Genomic DNA, 16469 nt, shown 5'->3' with positions numbered 1-16469 from the left:
TCGAGGCAGTTTGCCTAATAGCAAGTAGAAGTGGTTCCAAAGCCAGGTTAAAGAGCAGGGGAGACAGAGGACAGCCTTGCCGTGTACCTGTATGCAAGAGAAAAGGGGAAACCCGATTGTTTATGTATATGAAGGCGGAAGGCGAGGAGTAAATGCGTTGCACCAACAAAATGAATATAGGGCCAATCCCAAACCATTGCAGTGTAGCCAGCAAATATGGCCACTCAACCCGATCAAAGGCCTTTTCAGCATCTAGTGAAATGGCAACTGCTGGAACAGGTAGGGCAGAGGCATGTTCTAATATGTGAAGGAAGGTATGGGCATTATTGGTAATCAGTCGACCCTTAATAAATCCTGATTAGTCCAAATGGATAAGAGAACACATCACATGGGAAAGCCGAGTGGCTAAATTTTGGTGAATATTTTATAATCAGTGTTTAATAGGGAAATCGGTCTATAATTAGAAATTTGCATTGGGTCTCGACCTGGCTTCTGAAGGACTACTATACATGCTTCAGCAAAATGCAAGGAGACTGAGGGGTATGAAAGAAGGGAAGTAAAATACTCATGTAAATTCGGTACCAAAACAGATTTGAATGCATGATAAAAGTCTGAAGTGAATCCATCAGGACCTGGTGCTTTTCCACTGGACAGAGCAGAGATAGCTGAGGAGATTTCTGCTTGCGTGATGGGCAAATCCAAGGTGGAGGCCTGAAGCTTTGTGAGAGAGGGATGGGCGAACTTTAATAGAAAGTTTTGAATCTCTGGAAGAGAATGAGTTGATTAAGATTGGTAAAGCATTCCATAGAAGTCTCTAAATGTGAGGAGGATGTCTGTATCCAAAGTTAGCGGAGATTGAGTGGACGACATTACTTTCACTATATGCTTTTTTACCTGGCGTTTTTTGAGATAAGCTGCTAGCATGTGTACACATTTATTATTTTCCGCATAGTAGTGGGCTTAGTGCGCGTGAGACATAACTGAACTTGGGCACTCAGGTGTTGATTTTATCGATAGCATGCCTTCAGGATGGACGTAAGTTTGGCCCCAGTGGGCGAAGAAATGTGAGCTCGCTCCAATATGTCCACTTCTTCCTGCAGCTGAAGTAATTCAACTTTCTGTGATTTCTTAAACTTAATCACATAATTGATGATTTGTCCTCTGATAGTAGCTTTGAAAGCATTCCGGATGGTTTCCAGGGAAACATCTAGGGTAGAGTTGAACTGGAAGTATTCCATTATCTGGACCTGTAAATCAGCAATAAAAGTAGAGTCAGCCAAAAGAGAGGAGTTGAAATGCCATCGATAATCAGATTGTACAGGAGAGAAAAAGTTAAGCGTTAGGGACACCGCTGCGTGATCAGAGACTAATATAGGGCAGATAACCGCTGACTTGATAGATGAAACCAGGTTAGAAGAAATAAGGAAGTAGTCAATCCTGGAGTAAGATGTGTGTGGAAATGAGAAAAAGATATAGTCCTTAGACGTAGGATGAAGAAGAAGCCAGGGATCTGTAAGACCATAGGAATGTAGCAGATATCTCAGGGCTTTGCAAGACTTGGAGATTTGGGGGCGTAATGTAGTAGTCTTATCCAAGAATAACCGGCATGGATTCCAAGGCTAATAGCTGAGAAAAAATTCCATGAAAAAACTCTGGAGTATCTGCATTGGGAGCATAGAGGTTCAGCAATGTATAAAAATGCTGAGAGATTTGTATTTGAGCATCATTCCGTCTGCCGTCTGCATCAGATGCCTGATGAAGGATTTGTGCATCCAACCACTTATGTAATAGTATAGCAGTCCCTCTCTTCTTATGTATAGCCGGGCTGAAAAGAACAGGACCCCACTCATTGTTGCTGTAATTTTTGCGATTCCAAGGGGGTAATATGGATCTCTTGAAGAAAAGCAATATCAGCATGGAGTGAGTGTAGGTAGGACAAAACTTTCTTCTGCTTTATGGGATGAGAGAAGCCATTGACGTTCAAGAAAATAAAAGTAATAGAGGTTATGGAGGATGCCATGAGATTCACATGGAGCTTGAAACTGGGCGGTATCGAAGAAAAACATTGCTGTGGTATTCCAGAAGAGAAGGCAAGATGAAGAAAAAATCACCAGGGAATTGTAAGATTATAGAAAAAGGAGTATGTAAGAAGGGGAACAAAAAGGAAAAACAAAAATAAAAAACAGTCATTGACCAGGATAAAAAAAAACAATCAAGAAGCCATATTGGTTGCTTAAGAGAAGCTAGGGCCTCTTGTCATACCAGAGGCTGTCACAAACCAAGTGCACTCACCGGACCAGTAACAAGAATGGGTGAGAAAAGAAAAGAAGCTGATCCCGGAGTCAATACATATGAAGAAAAAAGATCTTCCATATTTAGCATGAAAACAGCTGAATCATTTGGCTCTAGTGCTGGTGTGCACCCCTGGGAAGGGATGTACAGTTGGGAGAGAAGAGAAACGCAGAAAAGTCAATTCCTAAGATTCACAATAAAAGAATAATGGAGCCATGAGAACAAAAGCCAGCGGCTTTAGTAGGAAAGAAACATCTCCAAAATCTGAAATGTGTGCTCAAGATACCATTTCAGAAGCTGATTCTTGAGCACATAGAAAATCCTCAAGAGCATTAGGTTGTCGAAAAATCGAGGTTTTATTTTGGAATGTAACTTTCATTTGCACCGGATAAAGGAGGCCATATTGAGCCCCCCAGAGATCGAAGATGCGGGCACAGAGCCAGAAAACACTTTCATCTCGCAGCCATAGCTTTTGCAAAATCTAGCACAAAGAAAATGGTTTTACCTTGAAACTGTAGGGGCAATTGATTTTTAGCCACACTTAGAATGTGCATAACTTGAGGGTATCACAATACATTGAAGATGAGAGATCGTGGGTGTGGGGAATCCTGAAGTGGCCTGGTCAGGACCCGGTGTGCTCGTTCAATTTCAAACGGGTGATCAAATTTTAAGTTTAGAAAAGAGGGAATGAGATGAAGCAAGAAAGCCATGGGGCCAGAGCCCTCAGCGCCCTCAGGGACGCCCAATAATCACAAGTTGTTTTGGCGATTTCTGTTGGACAAGTCCTCGATCTCACCCTGTAGTTGTTCCAGGTCCAGAGCAAAGCGTGGCACCATCGCAGTGGTAATCAGAAGGGAAGAAGTTTGAGCTTCTACATCTTCTAGCCGGGCTTGGAATTGAGACATTTGCTGTGTGACCAATTGTATTTCAGATCGTATAGCTGCCATAGCATCTATTTAGGTTTGCAGCATGTCTTTCAGCTGCTTGAGTTCTACCAGGACTAAGTCAGCAGATGCCATTGTTTTTGGTGTTGCAGCTTTCTCTGGCGTAGGCGGGTCCTGTTTTAGGGCGTTTTGAGCCGAAAGATGCGGCGAACACTGCCTCAATTTTACCTGACTTGGAGGTAGACATCTCCAGCGATAGCCTCCACTGTTTACAATCTAATATTATGAAAAACAACCGGGTACAGCACTCTAAATCGGTAAGGTCCAGCGGAGCTCTGTGGTGAGGCAGCCATCTTAGTTGTTGTGCAAGAGTGCCCCCCATAAGACTTGAATAATGATCTTCCCTCGCAACCTCTCTGTATTCTTAAAATGCTTGCATAAATGGATGTCTGCCCTTTGTCCTATGGCTTACAATTATTGTGATCTAATGATTCTGACATGGAAAGATGATTTATAAAACACCTAAATAAATAAACAAATATAAATAAATAATAAGAAATAACATAACTACCTCAATGGCAATAAAAGAGGCAGGAATACCGCTTAAATAATGTTTTTCCAGATTTTACACAAACTTGACTTTAAAGCATCCAGATCCATTTTTGATCTCAGGGGATCCAGAATGGATCTAGTTAACAGAGATCATTTGCACTTCAGACTTACAATTGTGTCAAGGAGTCACAAAACAAATTTCTAGGAATCCATATGCAAACTGCATGAGTCTATAAGATACCTAGGAAAGGAAATAAATTGATACATGCATTTTCATTTCTAAGGCAATGGTCCTAGACTTCAGGAAAACTAACCTTATTAAAATTACTTCAATAAGTCATTAGCAGGATGAGAAAATCTAGGTGAAGTAGAAGCGTATTGCGGAAAACTAAAAGGAGATTTCATAAGGGCAGCTAATATTTTTATTAGGAAAATTAAAGGAAATGAAAAACAGGCTGCTATGTTTTTCTGAAAAGGTTAAATTCATAAACTACAAGAGACAACAGAAATGAAGACAGGCAGTAATATTTGGAAAAATTAAGAGAATCTGGGAAAGTTGTCAGGAATGTAAAAATTCAAATAGGAGGAAAAAAATAGTAAAACTGGGGACAGAACCTTTTTTAGATATGTTAGATAGAAGGAAAGAAAAAAGTGGCACTGTGAGACTCACAAGTGAAGAAGAGGAATATATAGAGGCTGATGAAGAAAAAACTAACATTTCTTAACTAATATTTCTGTTCAGTGTTCACTGTGGAAAGTCCTGGAGCAGGACCATATAAAATAAACACAGTGTGCAATTCTGGAGACCACACCTTCAACAGGATATAAAAAAGTTGAAGTCAGTCAAGAAGTTGGCTACTAAACTAGTCAGTGAGGATAGACTGACCATTTTAGTAGCCAAGATATAAAGATATGCACCCTGGAGGAAAAGTGAAATAGGTGAGATAACATTCAAATATCTCAAAAGTTTCCATGCACAGAAGGTGAGCCCCTTTCAATGGAAAGGAGGCACTAGAATGAGGGGTCATGTAATGAAGTTGAAAGGCGGGAGACTGAATAATCTTGGAAAATATTTTGTTACAAAGAGGGTGGTTAATATATGGAACAGCCTCCTAGAAGAGGTGGTGGAGAGAAAAACAGTATCTGAATTTAAGGAAGCACAGGATAAATATAGGTGATCTCTATGGAAGTAATGGAAATTATAATGCTTAATTAGTTGAGTGGTTGGGCAGACTAGGTAGGCTATATGCTCATTTTCTGCTGTCATGTTTCTATGCTTTAAAGTGCTAGAAAGTAGAATATAAATCAACTGAAATGTGAGCTTTTCACTTACTTTCTTGCAGGTAGATCTTCAAATCATACGCGCGCATGTACTTTTGTTCGCGCCACCGGATTTTATAAGATACGCACGTAGCCGCGTAGCCGCGCGTATCTTATAAAATCCGGGGTCGGCGCATGCAAGGCTGTGCAAAATCGACAGCCTGCGTGCGCCGAGCCATGCAGCCTGCCTCCCTTCCCTCCGAGGCCGCTCCGAAATCGAAGCGGCCTCGGAGGGAACTTTCCTTCCGTGTCCCCCCACCTTCCCCTCCCTTCCCCTATCTACCCCACCCCCCAGCCCTACCTAAATCCCCCCCTACCTTTGTTGGGCAAGTTACGCCTGCTTGAAGCAGGCGTAACTTGCGCGTGCCGCCCCAGAATCCCCTGGCACAGGCCGCAGTGCCGGGGGACTCGGGACTGCTCTCCCGGCCCGCCCCCGAACCATCGCCACGCCCCCGGACCTGCCCCGGACCGCCCCCTGCCCCGGATATGCCCCTAGACACGCCCCAGACACGCCCCCTCCCACCCCTTTTACGAAGCCCCGGGACTTATGCGCGTCCCGGGGCTTTGCGTGCACCAGCGGCCTATGCAAAATAGGCATGCCGGCGCGCAAGTGCCCTGAGCACGTAAATCCTTCCGGATTTACGCGCGCTGGGGTTTTAAAATCTACCCCTTGGTGAGTGGCTTCAGTATAAGTGGAATGATAAGAAGTCTGATGAACTAGTATATAAATTGGCTGTTGAGCCAATTTGGGACATGTTCCTATAACACATAGTCCTTGCTAGGTGTATATTTTCAACCTTTAGATTAATGGTGGACCCATGGGTCTTTCTATGTGTTATAAATGGACTGGGGAAAGCTTCCTTCCCTTGGTACTCTATTTCCTTATCATTTATTTATGTAAACATAAACACTGCACGCAGCTCTTTGTACATCTTTTTGCTTCCATAAATCTCTTAATACAAGTTTCAGCTATTAGAAATATTTTGCTTTAGGCACAACTTATACAATTCCCCCTTCCTGATAATGTGGGAATTTATGCATTCACATTATGGGGTTGTGAAAGTGTTGCATTAGATGCTTGGCAGAGAGGAACCACTGTGTAGAAATACCAATTCACATTACTCACCAGGTTAGAGTTTCCATGTACTTATTGAGGTAGTTTTTAATAATTCCAAACAAATACTTTATTTAATATTCATAGAGGTGAAATAATGGAACGAGTAATGGGATGCCAGAAGGGCAGGGTGGAGAGGTGCTCCCTCTTGTACCTACCATATTTTCTTCACCTCTGAAGGGGTAATCCAGGGGTAGAGAATGAGAGATTGATCTTTTAGGATGTGCATTTGTTGAAAATGAATATAAAAAAATACAACAGATGAGACAACTTTTGGTTCATTCAAAATGGAATAAACAAAAAATGGCCTCCTACAAAAATACCCAAACAATGTTTGGCACTTTCAAATTTGTGTTGTATTTAAAAAAAAAATTGACCTTCTGCCTCAACTACTCTCCTTCCCTGTCAAAATTTAACCCAGGTCCTGGGCCTGCCTAAATGGGTCTTCCCATACGTTTCTATCACCCACTCCTTCCACAAAATAAATCCAGCTCATAAATACCCTAAATAATGCAAATCAAAATAACATAAATAAATATAAAAAGGTAAAAAAAAATATATCAATAAAATAAATCCCAGAACAAATGATATATTGAAAAAATGTAAATCAAAATTAATAAATCTTTATTCAAAAACAATACCCTTCTATAAACTACCATATTTTATCAATAAAACACAATTTTGTTTAGAGAAGAGATTGGATTTAGAGGTTTCGTAATCATTTTTGGTAAAAGCTTGTATCTTTAGCTCTAACAAATAATTATTTTTTCATTGAATTCCTGCAGCAAATCCATGTGACAGAGAAGAGGGCCACAATGGCCCCAATACCATTTTTCTCTATGTCACCAGTTTTGAAGAAGTATATGTTTATAATTCTGTGATTTCTCTCACATGGTAGTTTGGCTCAGATATATTGATAATAATAGACAAAATACCTAAACAAAGGGGACAACAAATTCCCTTTATAGTAAAAAATGTTTGTCCTGTGCAATGAATGTAAAGATACTAACCACAATATGGCAACCCCTATAGCCAGGCTATTGCACCAATTTGATATTTTTCTTTTTTTGAAATACATTTTACTATTTTTTCTTTTTAAATGCTAATAAAATTATTTCAACATTAGCCATTTGTATTTTTCTTCTTAAATGTTGATAAAATTGTTTCAACTGCAAATGTTCATTGTTTAAAATCATTGTAGTCCAAACACTTGACAGGACCAGTATATATGTGTGTATAATTTGTTTTTGACATCAAACACAAAACAGAGGACTCGGCACAAATGTAATGCCCAAGAATTATCAAATGCTTTTTATTCCCAACACTTTTTTATATTTTTTAATTAGAACCCACATGTGCTACAAATTTCATGAATTAAAACCCACCAACGACGCGCTAACATACTATCACCATTCATACCATTCATACATATAAAAACTCCACAACATCACGTAAACACTATAAATATATACCTATACCATCCGATGTAATATGCTCAACCTAGCACACATGTTTTTGAAGCATAATCATTCTGTTCTATAATCTGAAGTGATACCATCCTACTAGAGAAAAAATACCTGACACTGACAATGTTTCGATGATCTTCATCTGCTTCAGGGTTCTGGGGAGGGTATTTTAACGCATGAAAAAACTTTATTAGAATCTAGTTCCTCATGAGAGGCTTCTAGGAAAAGCCTCTCATGAATCTAGTTCCTCATGAGAGGCTTCTAGGAAAAGTAAAAAGTCATGGGATAGGTGGTAATGTCCTTTCGTGGATTGCAAACTGGCTAAAAGACAGGAAACAGAGAGTAGGATTAAATGGGCAATTTTCACAGTGGAAGGGAGTGGACAGTGGAGTGCCTCAGGGATCTGTATTGGGACCCTTACTATTCAATATATTTATAAATGATCTGGAAAGAAATACGACGAGTGAGATAATCAAATTTGCAGATGACACAAAATTGTTCAGAGTAGTTAAATCACAAGCAGATTGTGATAAATTGCAGGAACACCTTGTGAGACTGGAAAATTGGGCATCCAAATGGCAGATGAAATTTAATGTGGATAAGTGCAAGGTGATGCATATAGGGAAAAATAACCCATGCTATAATTACACAATGTTGGGTTCCATATTAGGTGCTACAACCCAAGAAAGAGATCTAGGTGTCATAGTGGATAACACATTGAAATCGTCGGTACAGTGTGCTGCGGCAGTCAAAAAAGCAAACAGAATGTTGGGAATTATTAGAAAAGGAATGGTGAATAAAATAGAAAATGTCATAATGCCTCTGTATCGCTCTATGGTGAGACCGCACCTTGAAAACTGTGTACAATTCTGGTCGCCGCATCTCAAAAAAGATATAATTGTGATGGAGAAGGTACAGAGAAGGGCTACCAAAATGATAAGGGGAATGGAACAACTCCCCTATGAGGAAAGACTAAAGAGGTTAGGACTTTTCAGCTTGGAGAAGAGACGACTGAGGGGGGATATGATAGAGGTGTTTAAAATCATAAGGGGTCTAGAACGGGTAGATGTGAATCGGTTATTTACTCTTTCGGATATTAGAAAGACTAGGGGGCACTCCATGAAGTTAGCATGGGGCACATTTAAAACTAATCGGAGAAAGTTCTTTTTTACTCAACGCACAATTAAACTCTGGAATTTGTTGCCAGAGAATGTGGTTAGTGCAGTTAATATAGCTGTGTTTAAAAAAGGATTGGATAAGTTCTTAGAGGAGAAGTCCATTACCTGCTATTAAGTTAACTTAGAGAATAGCCACTGCCATTAGCAATGGTTACATGGAATAGACTTAGTTTTTGGGTACTTGCCAGGTTCTTCTGGCCTGGATTGGCCACTGTTGGAAACAGGATGCTGGGCTTGAAGGACCCTTGGTCTGACCCAGTATGGCATTTTCTTATGTTCTTAGTCAAAAAAATTGTAAGCCGTGTTATTTGATTTGAAGTTATCAACAATTCAAAAGTTGTAGCTGAATTCCCCCAGGAGCTTCAGGAAGTTAACGTATGTCCTGAAGCTCAGGGGACACTGTGTTTAATGTGCCACTCAGCCCAGTCCCAGAATAAGCCCCCCTAAAAGCATCCAAACATGCCAGGGAACTGCCCTACACAACCCACCACTGCCTCAGGAGGTGGCTGTAATTTCAAAATACTTTATTAAAAAATGTTTCACATCATGTCCAGGCCTCATCCCCATCCCCAACCACTCTCCTTTATTCCAAAAATCCCACCCCGATCTATGCCTACTGGGAAAGGAGCATTTTGGACTATTTCCATAGCAAGTGAGTGTTTGAATTCAGATGTAAGGATTGCACCACTATGTATACTTTTGATACGTGCATTGCATTATTGTACAAGGTTTTACTTCTGATTTAAAGAAATGTACAGAAGAAGGAAGTTTAGCATTACAATGAATGATGTTGTAATATTTTGTATTGTGTGGCAATGGAAAAATGGGAGAGTTGTGTGAACTTTGAAGTTGATTTTCATTCAGATATAATATACATTTAAACTGAGTAAAGTGTAAGGCTCCCACAGGCTCATTTATCATTTTGTGTTAGGGCTAGGGGTCTGCACTCGTTCCCTACGAATTGGTAATCTGCAACATATAGGGCCATATTCATTGTATTAATGGGGAAGCGAAACGTATCGCAATTCCCCATGAATACAACAAATCTTCACCAAATTATTTGGCCATCTAAAGGAGCCAATTTAAATAAACCCCCCACCATCTTGACCCCCCAATACTTACCAAAACTCCCTGGTGGTCCAGCGGGGGGGTCTGGGAGCCATCTCCTGCACTCACACCCTCGGCTGCCGGTTTCAAAATGGCACCAATAGTCTTTGACCTACTATGTCACAGGGGCTACCAGTGCCATTGGTCAGCCCCTGTCACATGGTAGGAGCAATGGATGACTGGTGCCATCTTGTGCTCCTACCATGTGACAGGGGCTGACCAATGGCACAGGTAGCAAAGGCTATTGGCGCCATTTTGATTACTGGCAGCCGACAGCCCGAGTGCAGGAGATTGCTCCTGGACCCCCGCTGGACCACCAGGACTTTTGGAAAGTCTTGGTGAATCCTCATGACCCACACAAGACTTGCCAAAAGTCCAGCGGGGGTCTGGGTGTGACCTCCTGCACACGGGCTGTTGGTTGCCAGTATTCAAAATGGCACTAATAGCCTTTGCCCTCACTATGTCACAGGGGCCGATGGTGCCATTGGTCAGCCCCTGTCACATGGTAGGAGCACAAGATGGTGCCGGCCATCCATTGTTCCTACCATGTGACAGGGGATGACCAATGGCATCAGTAGCCCCTGTGACATAGTAGGTCAAAGGCTATCGGCACCATTTTGAAACTGGCAGCCGAGGGTGTGAATGCAGGAGATGGCTCCCGGACCCTCCGCTGGACCACCAGGGAGTTTTGGTAAGTCTTGGAGGGGTCAGGAGGGTGGGGGGTTGTAGTTAATTTAATTTTAGCCGGGAAACGAATAAGAATTAACGTATAACTGTATCAGGGGGCCCCCCTTGCTAAATGCAACATATCTGCTCCCCCGAAGAATATGAATCCCGAATGCAACATATGGTGTCCCTCTGCACATCCCTAGTTAGGGCCTTAAATGCACATGGTGAAATGTGCAATGCACATTAATTTGAGTGCAATATTTTTTTTTCTGTGCATTGTTCCTGTGTTAGAGAGAGAGAGAGAGAGAGAGTAAGAGAAAGATTCACGCTATAGGGACAATATGTTACTCTACCATTTATTCCACTGTAAGAGGGGGGCACTATTAGCTCAGGGTGAGATTAGAGTGGTGGGGTAGTTTTTTTTTTGGGGGGGGGGGGCAGTTTTACATATACAGTCAGAGGTATGAACAGCAAAGGTGACATCAGTGAAGATTTTCTGTCATTTGTAGTGGTGAAAGGCAAAAGTTGATTTGTATAATGTGGGGTAGATTTTAAAAAATAGCGCAATCACGTACTTTTGTTGGCGCACCAGACACAAACAAAAGTACGCTGGATTTTATAAGATACGCGCGTATCTTATAAAATCCAGGATAGGCGCGCGCAAGGCTGCCGATTTTGGGCAGCCTGCGCGCGCCGAGTGGCGCAGCCTGCCTCTGTTCCCTCCGAGGCCGCTCCGAAATCGGAGCGGCCTCAGAGGGAGCTTTCTTTCGCCCTCCCCTCACCTTCCCCTCCCTTCCCCTACCTAACCCACCCCCCGGCCCTATCTAAACCCCCCCCCTACCTTTATCCATGGATTTACGCCTCCCGGAGGCAGACGTAAATCCGCGCGCACCAGCGGGCTGCTGGCGAGCCAAGACCCGACCCGGGGGCTGTTCCGGAGGGCGCGGCCACGACCCCGGAACGCCCCCGGGCCGAAACCACACCCCCGGGCCCGCCCCCCAAATGCCCAGTCACGCCCCCGAAATGCCGCGTCATTTGGCGATGCCTCCGACACACCCCCTTAAAAAAGCCCCGGGACTTACGCTCGTCCCGGGGCTCTGCGCGCGCCGGCAACCTATGCAAAATAGGCGCGCCGGTGCACGAGGGCCCTGCTCGCGTAAATCTGGCCGGATTTACGCGAGCAGGGCATTTAAAATCCGCCCGTGTATTCTCTATCTAGCTTGATTGCAGCTAGGTAGAGAGTGACATTTTGGTCCCATTAGTGTCTCTCTCTCACTCTCCCTCCCTCTCTTCATATCACAATATGATCAGCCTGCATTTTGCCATCTAATTCTCCAGAACTGTTTAATGTTTAAAGATATAGCTTTCATTGCCACTGAGATTCTGCATTTGACATGGCCACATAAGCAGTGATAGAGTAATTGACAACAGATAAATACCAAACTGGCCCATCCTGCCTAGTTGAGATTCATTCATTATGCGTAGATGCGCGTACATGTTTCCATAAATAAACAAACTCCCCCCTATCACTTAACCTTTATTCCCAGTCTTTTTCCTTCCACTGCACTCCATATCTATCTCAAGCATACCCAAAATCTGTTCCATTAATAGTCTCTAATAGACCATTTTATGTAATATCAACTTCAACTCTCAGTCTTACAAGATTAATTCTTAAACCAACACTCACGCCTTGTGAATCTCTTTATTACCAAACATTGCAATATTATTCACAGCTGCCAAATTAACGTCTGAGGTTATCAGTACTCCACAAAGCATACTAGGGATGTGAATCATTTTTTGACGATTTAAAATATCGTCCGATATATTTTAAATCGTCAAAAATCGTTAGAGGCGATATTTAATAGGAATTCCCCCGATTTATCGTCAAAAATCGTAAATCAGGGAAGGGGGAGGGAAAGGGGGAGGGGAAGGGGGAGGGGAAGGGGGAGGGCGGGAAAACCGGCACACCAAAACATCACTAAAACCCACCCCGACCCTTTAAAATAAATCCCCCACCCTCCCGAACCCCCCCAAAATGTCTTAAATTACCTGGGGTCCAGTGGGGAGGTCCCATTGTGAACTTCCACTCTCGGGCCACGGGTGCGTTGATAGAAATGGCGCCGGCGCTACCTTTGCCCTGTCATATGACAGAGCAAAGGTAGCGCCGGCGCCATTTTGCTTCCTGTCCCCCGACGTCACGAGCGTAGAAGATCGCTCCCGGAACCCCGCTGGACCCCCAGTGACTTTTGGCCAGCTTGGGGGGCCTCCTGACCCCCACAAGACTTGCCAAAAGTCCAGCATGGGTCCGGGAACGACCTCCTGCACTCGAATCGTGTTGCCGTACGGCCGGCGCCATTTTGCAAAATGGCGCCGGCCGTACGGCAACATGATTCGAGCGTAGGAGGTCGTTCCCGGACCCCCGCTGGATCCCCAGGGACTTTTGGCCAGCTTGGGGGGGCCTCCTGACCCCCGCAAGACTTGCCAAAAGTCTAGCGGGGGTCCGGGAACGACCTCCTGCACTCGAATCGTGTTGCCGTACGGCCGGCGCCATTTTGCAATATGGCGCCGGCCGTACGGCAACACGATTCGAGTGCAGGAGGTCGTTCCCGGACCCCCGCTGGACTTTTGGCAAGTCTTGTGGGGGTCAGGAGGCCCCCCCAAGCTGGCCAAAAGTCCCTGGCGGTCCAGCGGGTTCCGGGAGCGATCTCCTACGCTCGAGACGTCGGGGGATAGGAACCAAAATGGCGCCGGCTCTACCTTTGCCCTGTCATATGACAGGGCAAAGGTAGCGCCGGCGCCATTTTCTATCAACGCACCCGTAGCCCGAGAGTGGAAGATCACAACGGGACCCCCCCTACTGGACCCCAGGTAATTTAAGACATTTGGGGGGAGTTTGGGAGGGTGGGGGATTTATTTTAAAGGGTCGGGGTGGGTTTTAGGGATGTTTTAGTGTGCGGGTTTTCCCCCCCTCCCCGATTTACGATTTACACGATATTTACAAAAACAAAACCGCGGCGATTCGATTCCCTCCCCCCCCCAGCCGAAATCGATCGTTAAGACGATCGATCACACGATACACATCTCTAAAGCATACATCTACTGTATATACATTATGGAACTCTATTCCGGAGTACATACGACTAACAGAAAATCGCAATGACTTTAGAAAAGCTCTAAAAACATACTTATTTATCTGTGCCTATAACATATCAGAATGAATATACCAATTCTGTTCTCTAATCCTATAGCATTGTTTGATATCCAGTTGTAAAGTGAATGTAAAGTTTGTAATTTTATAGTAATTTTATTGTATGTTAAACATGTATGTTTTACGATGTAAACCGCTAAGACGGATAGGCAACTACTCCAAGTGCGGTATATAAAAACTTTCAAATAAACAAATAAATAAATACATTTATTAGCCTTATGAAATTATCCTTTCTTCCCAGTGAGTTTCTTGTATCTCTTTAGATTGAAATGAATTTGCAAGAGTACTTCAGAGTTTTTCTTCCATTTGACACTGGGGCCAGTATCAGGCTTCCTGCAGGTATATTCTCCTAGAAGATCCTTTTGAAATTTAAACCCATTAAGTTTTAGCACTGGGTAGCCCATCTCTTTGCTATGTTGTCAAATGTTTTTAGATTACTCAAGGCATTGAGAAAAAATAATTTTCTTTTGAGGGGGGAAGGAGGGAGAATAGACCTGGAAACATTTTTTCAAAAAGTTCACAAATAAAATATTTCAAGTGTGCCCCAGGCTGTGAATATTCTCTAAGATGGATGGACATAACCAGCTGGAGAAAACAAAGATATTTCTGGGCTTTTTTCAAACAGCCTGCATCAGTAGCAAAGCAAGAGGCTGCTTCGACTGTAGGATCATTTTCAAAGTGAAACATGCAAGCAGCCAAGTGCTGTCCCTGCTTCTTCTGTAGGTGACAGAGGGGGCAGATAATAGCTTCTAAGGTTTTCAACACATCCATGAGATTCACGGTTTTACACCCCTGACCTAAATACTCCCCCAGGACTGGTCCTTTTTAGTGCAGATTAAAGTTTGTGCGCTGTGGACGCCAGACAAACTTTTCAGCTGTACTAAGCGTGGGCACATTATCTACCTGACAATTTTCCTGGTAAAGTGAAGTTTAGCTGGGCAATGGGCTTTATCATTTGTCCTTCCATCTCTTAGGGATTCACTAAAGTCCTTTGCTAGAAAAGGCAAACATGTTTAGTGTCCCACAAATGATGGCTTCCTCTTGATGGCTTTTTTGAGTGCCACTTTTAATTCTTTGCTTCTCAAGCTATAAATCAGGGGGTTTAACAATGGGAGAATGACTACATACAATGTGGTAGGCAGCTTGTTTGAATTCATAGAGTTCCCTGTCTTGGGCTGCATATAGACTCCTAGCAAAGTCCCGTATAAGAGAATGATGACTGTGAGGTGAGAGGAGGAGGTAGAGAAGGCCTTGCTTTTCCCCTCTGTAGAATGGATTTTTAGTATGGTGGAGATGATGAACACGTAGGATGTCAAGGTTAGCAGAAAAGGGGTGATGACTGCAAACGTGCCTTCTGCTAAAATCATAGTATAAATGACAGAGATATCTGTGCAGGAAAGTTCCACCACTGCTGAGAGTTCACAGAAGAAAGGATTGATTGCATTGGAGTCACAGAAAGAAAACTTGGCTGTAACCATAGAGGGTGGCAATGGGACTATCAAACCCATTGTCCATGAGAAAGCTGCCAGAAGAGCACAGGGTCTCTTGCTCATGATGATGGTATAACGCAGGGGATTGCATATTGCCATATAACGATCATAGGCCATGGCAGTGAGAAGCAGAAATTCTGTACTTACACAGATCAAATAGCAGTACATCTGCAGACAACATTCCTCAAAAGATATCTTATTGCTGTCTGTTAGGAGTAGAGATGTGAATCGTTTTCCATATCGTCTTAACGATAGAAATCGTGTGGCAGGGCAAAAAAATCGTGTTAGGCACGATTTTTTAGTTAAAAAATCGTTAAAAATCGTTTTTTCCGATTAGTGCGCACTAACTCGAGTTAGTGCGCACTAACTGGGAGTTAGTGCGCACTAACTGAAAATGATACAATTTGACACTTTTCAGATCAGTTAAGGTCAGTTTAGGAATGAATATGTATTCCTATTGGCTGCCCTCTTATTTATTCATGTTACCAAGCTTCCCACTGACAGTATATGGGGGATGGGAAATGGAAACAGTTGGTAGCTTGACAAAACAAGTAATGTGATCAGTCAATGTGACTAGAACTTGTGCCCTAACCCTGATACCAGGGGTATTGTGATCTTCCTGCACACAGTGCCCTATCCCTATTAATACCAGGAGTGTTGTGATCTTCCTGCACACAGTGCCCTAACCCTGGCACCAGGGGTGTTGTGATCTTCCTGCACACAGTGCCCTATCCCTATTAATACCAGGAGTGTTGTGATCTTCCTGCACACTGTGCCCTAACCCTGCCACCAGGGGTGTTGTGATCTTCCTGCACACAGTGCCCTATCCCTATTAATACCAGGAGTGTTGTGATCTTCCTGCACACAGTGCCCTAACCCTGGCACCAGGGGTGTTGTGATCTTCCTGCACACAGTGCCCTATCCCTATTAATACCAGGAGTGTTGTGATCTTCCTGCACACAGTGCCCTAACCCTGGCACCAGGGGTGTTGTGATCTTCCTGCACACAGTGCCCTATCCCTATTAATACCAGGAGTGTTGTGATCTTCCTGCACACAGTGCCCTAACCCTGGCACCAGGGGTGTTGTGATCTTCCTGCACACTGTGCCCTATCCCTATTAATACCAGGAGTGTTGTGATCTTCCTGCACACAGTGCCCTAACCCTGGCACCAGGGTTGTTGTGATCTTC

At 43.4% G+C, this 16469-nt stretch overlaps 1 protein-coding gene across 1 annotated transcript in view; it reads right to left on the bottom strand.

Annotated features, from left to right (window-relative positions):
* Positions 1-1007: 1007 nt before the first annotated feature.
* LOC115077569 (olfactory receptor 13F1-like) overlaps positions 1008-16469 on the bottom strand; it is a 92758-nt gene continuing 77296 nt past the window's right edge. Inside the window, exon 2 of the mRNA XM_029579864.1 lies at positions 1008-1247. Within this exon, the coding sequence (XP_029435724.1) occupies positions 1008-1247 (240 nt within the window). The remainder of the gene's footprint in view (positions 1248-16469) is intronic.

Source organism: Rhinatrema bivittatum, chromosome 16 (assembly GCF_901001135.1).
Source record: "Rhinatrema bivittatum chromosome 16, aRhiBiv1.1, whole genome shotgun sequence".
NCBI classification, from domain to species: domain Eukaryota; kingdom Metazoa; phylum Chordata; class Amphibia; order Gymnophiona; family Rhinatrematidae; genus Rhinatrema; species Rhinatrema bivittatum.
The sequence above is the reverse complement of the archived record's forward strand: the minus strand, read 5'-3'. Positions and strand labels throughout refer to the sequence as shown.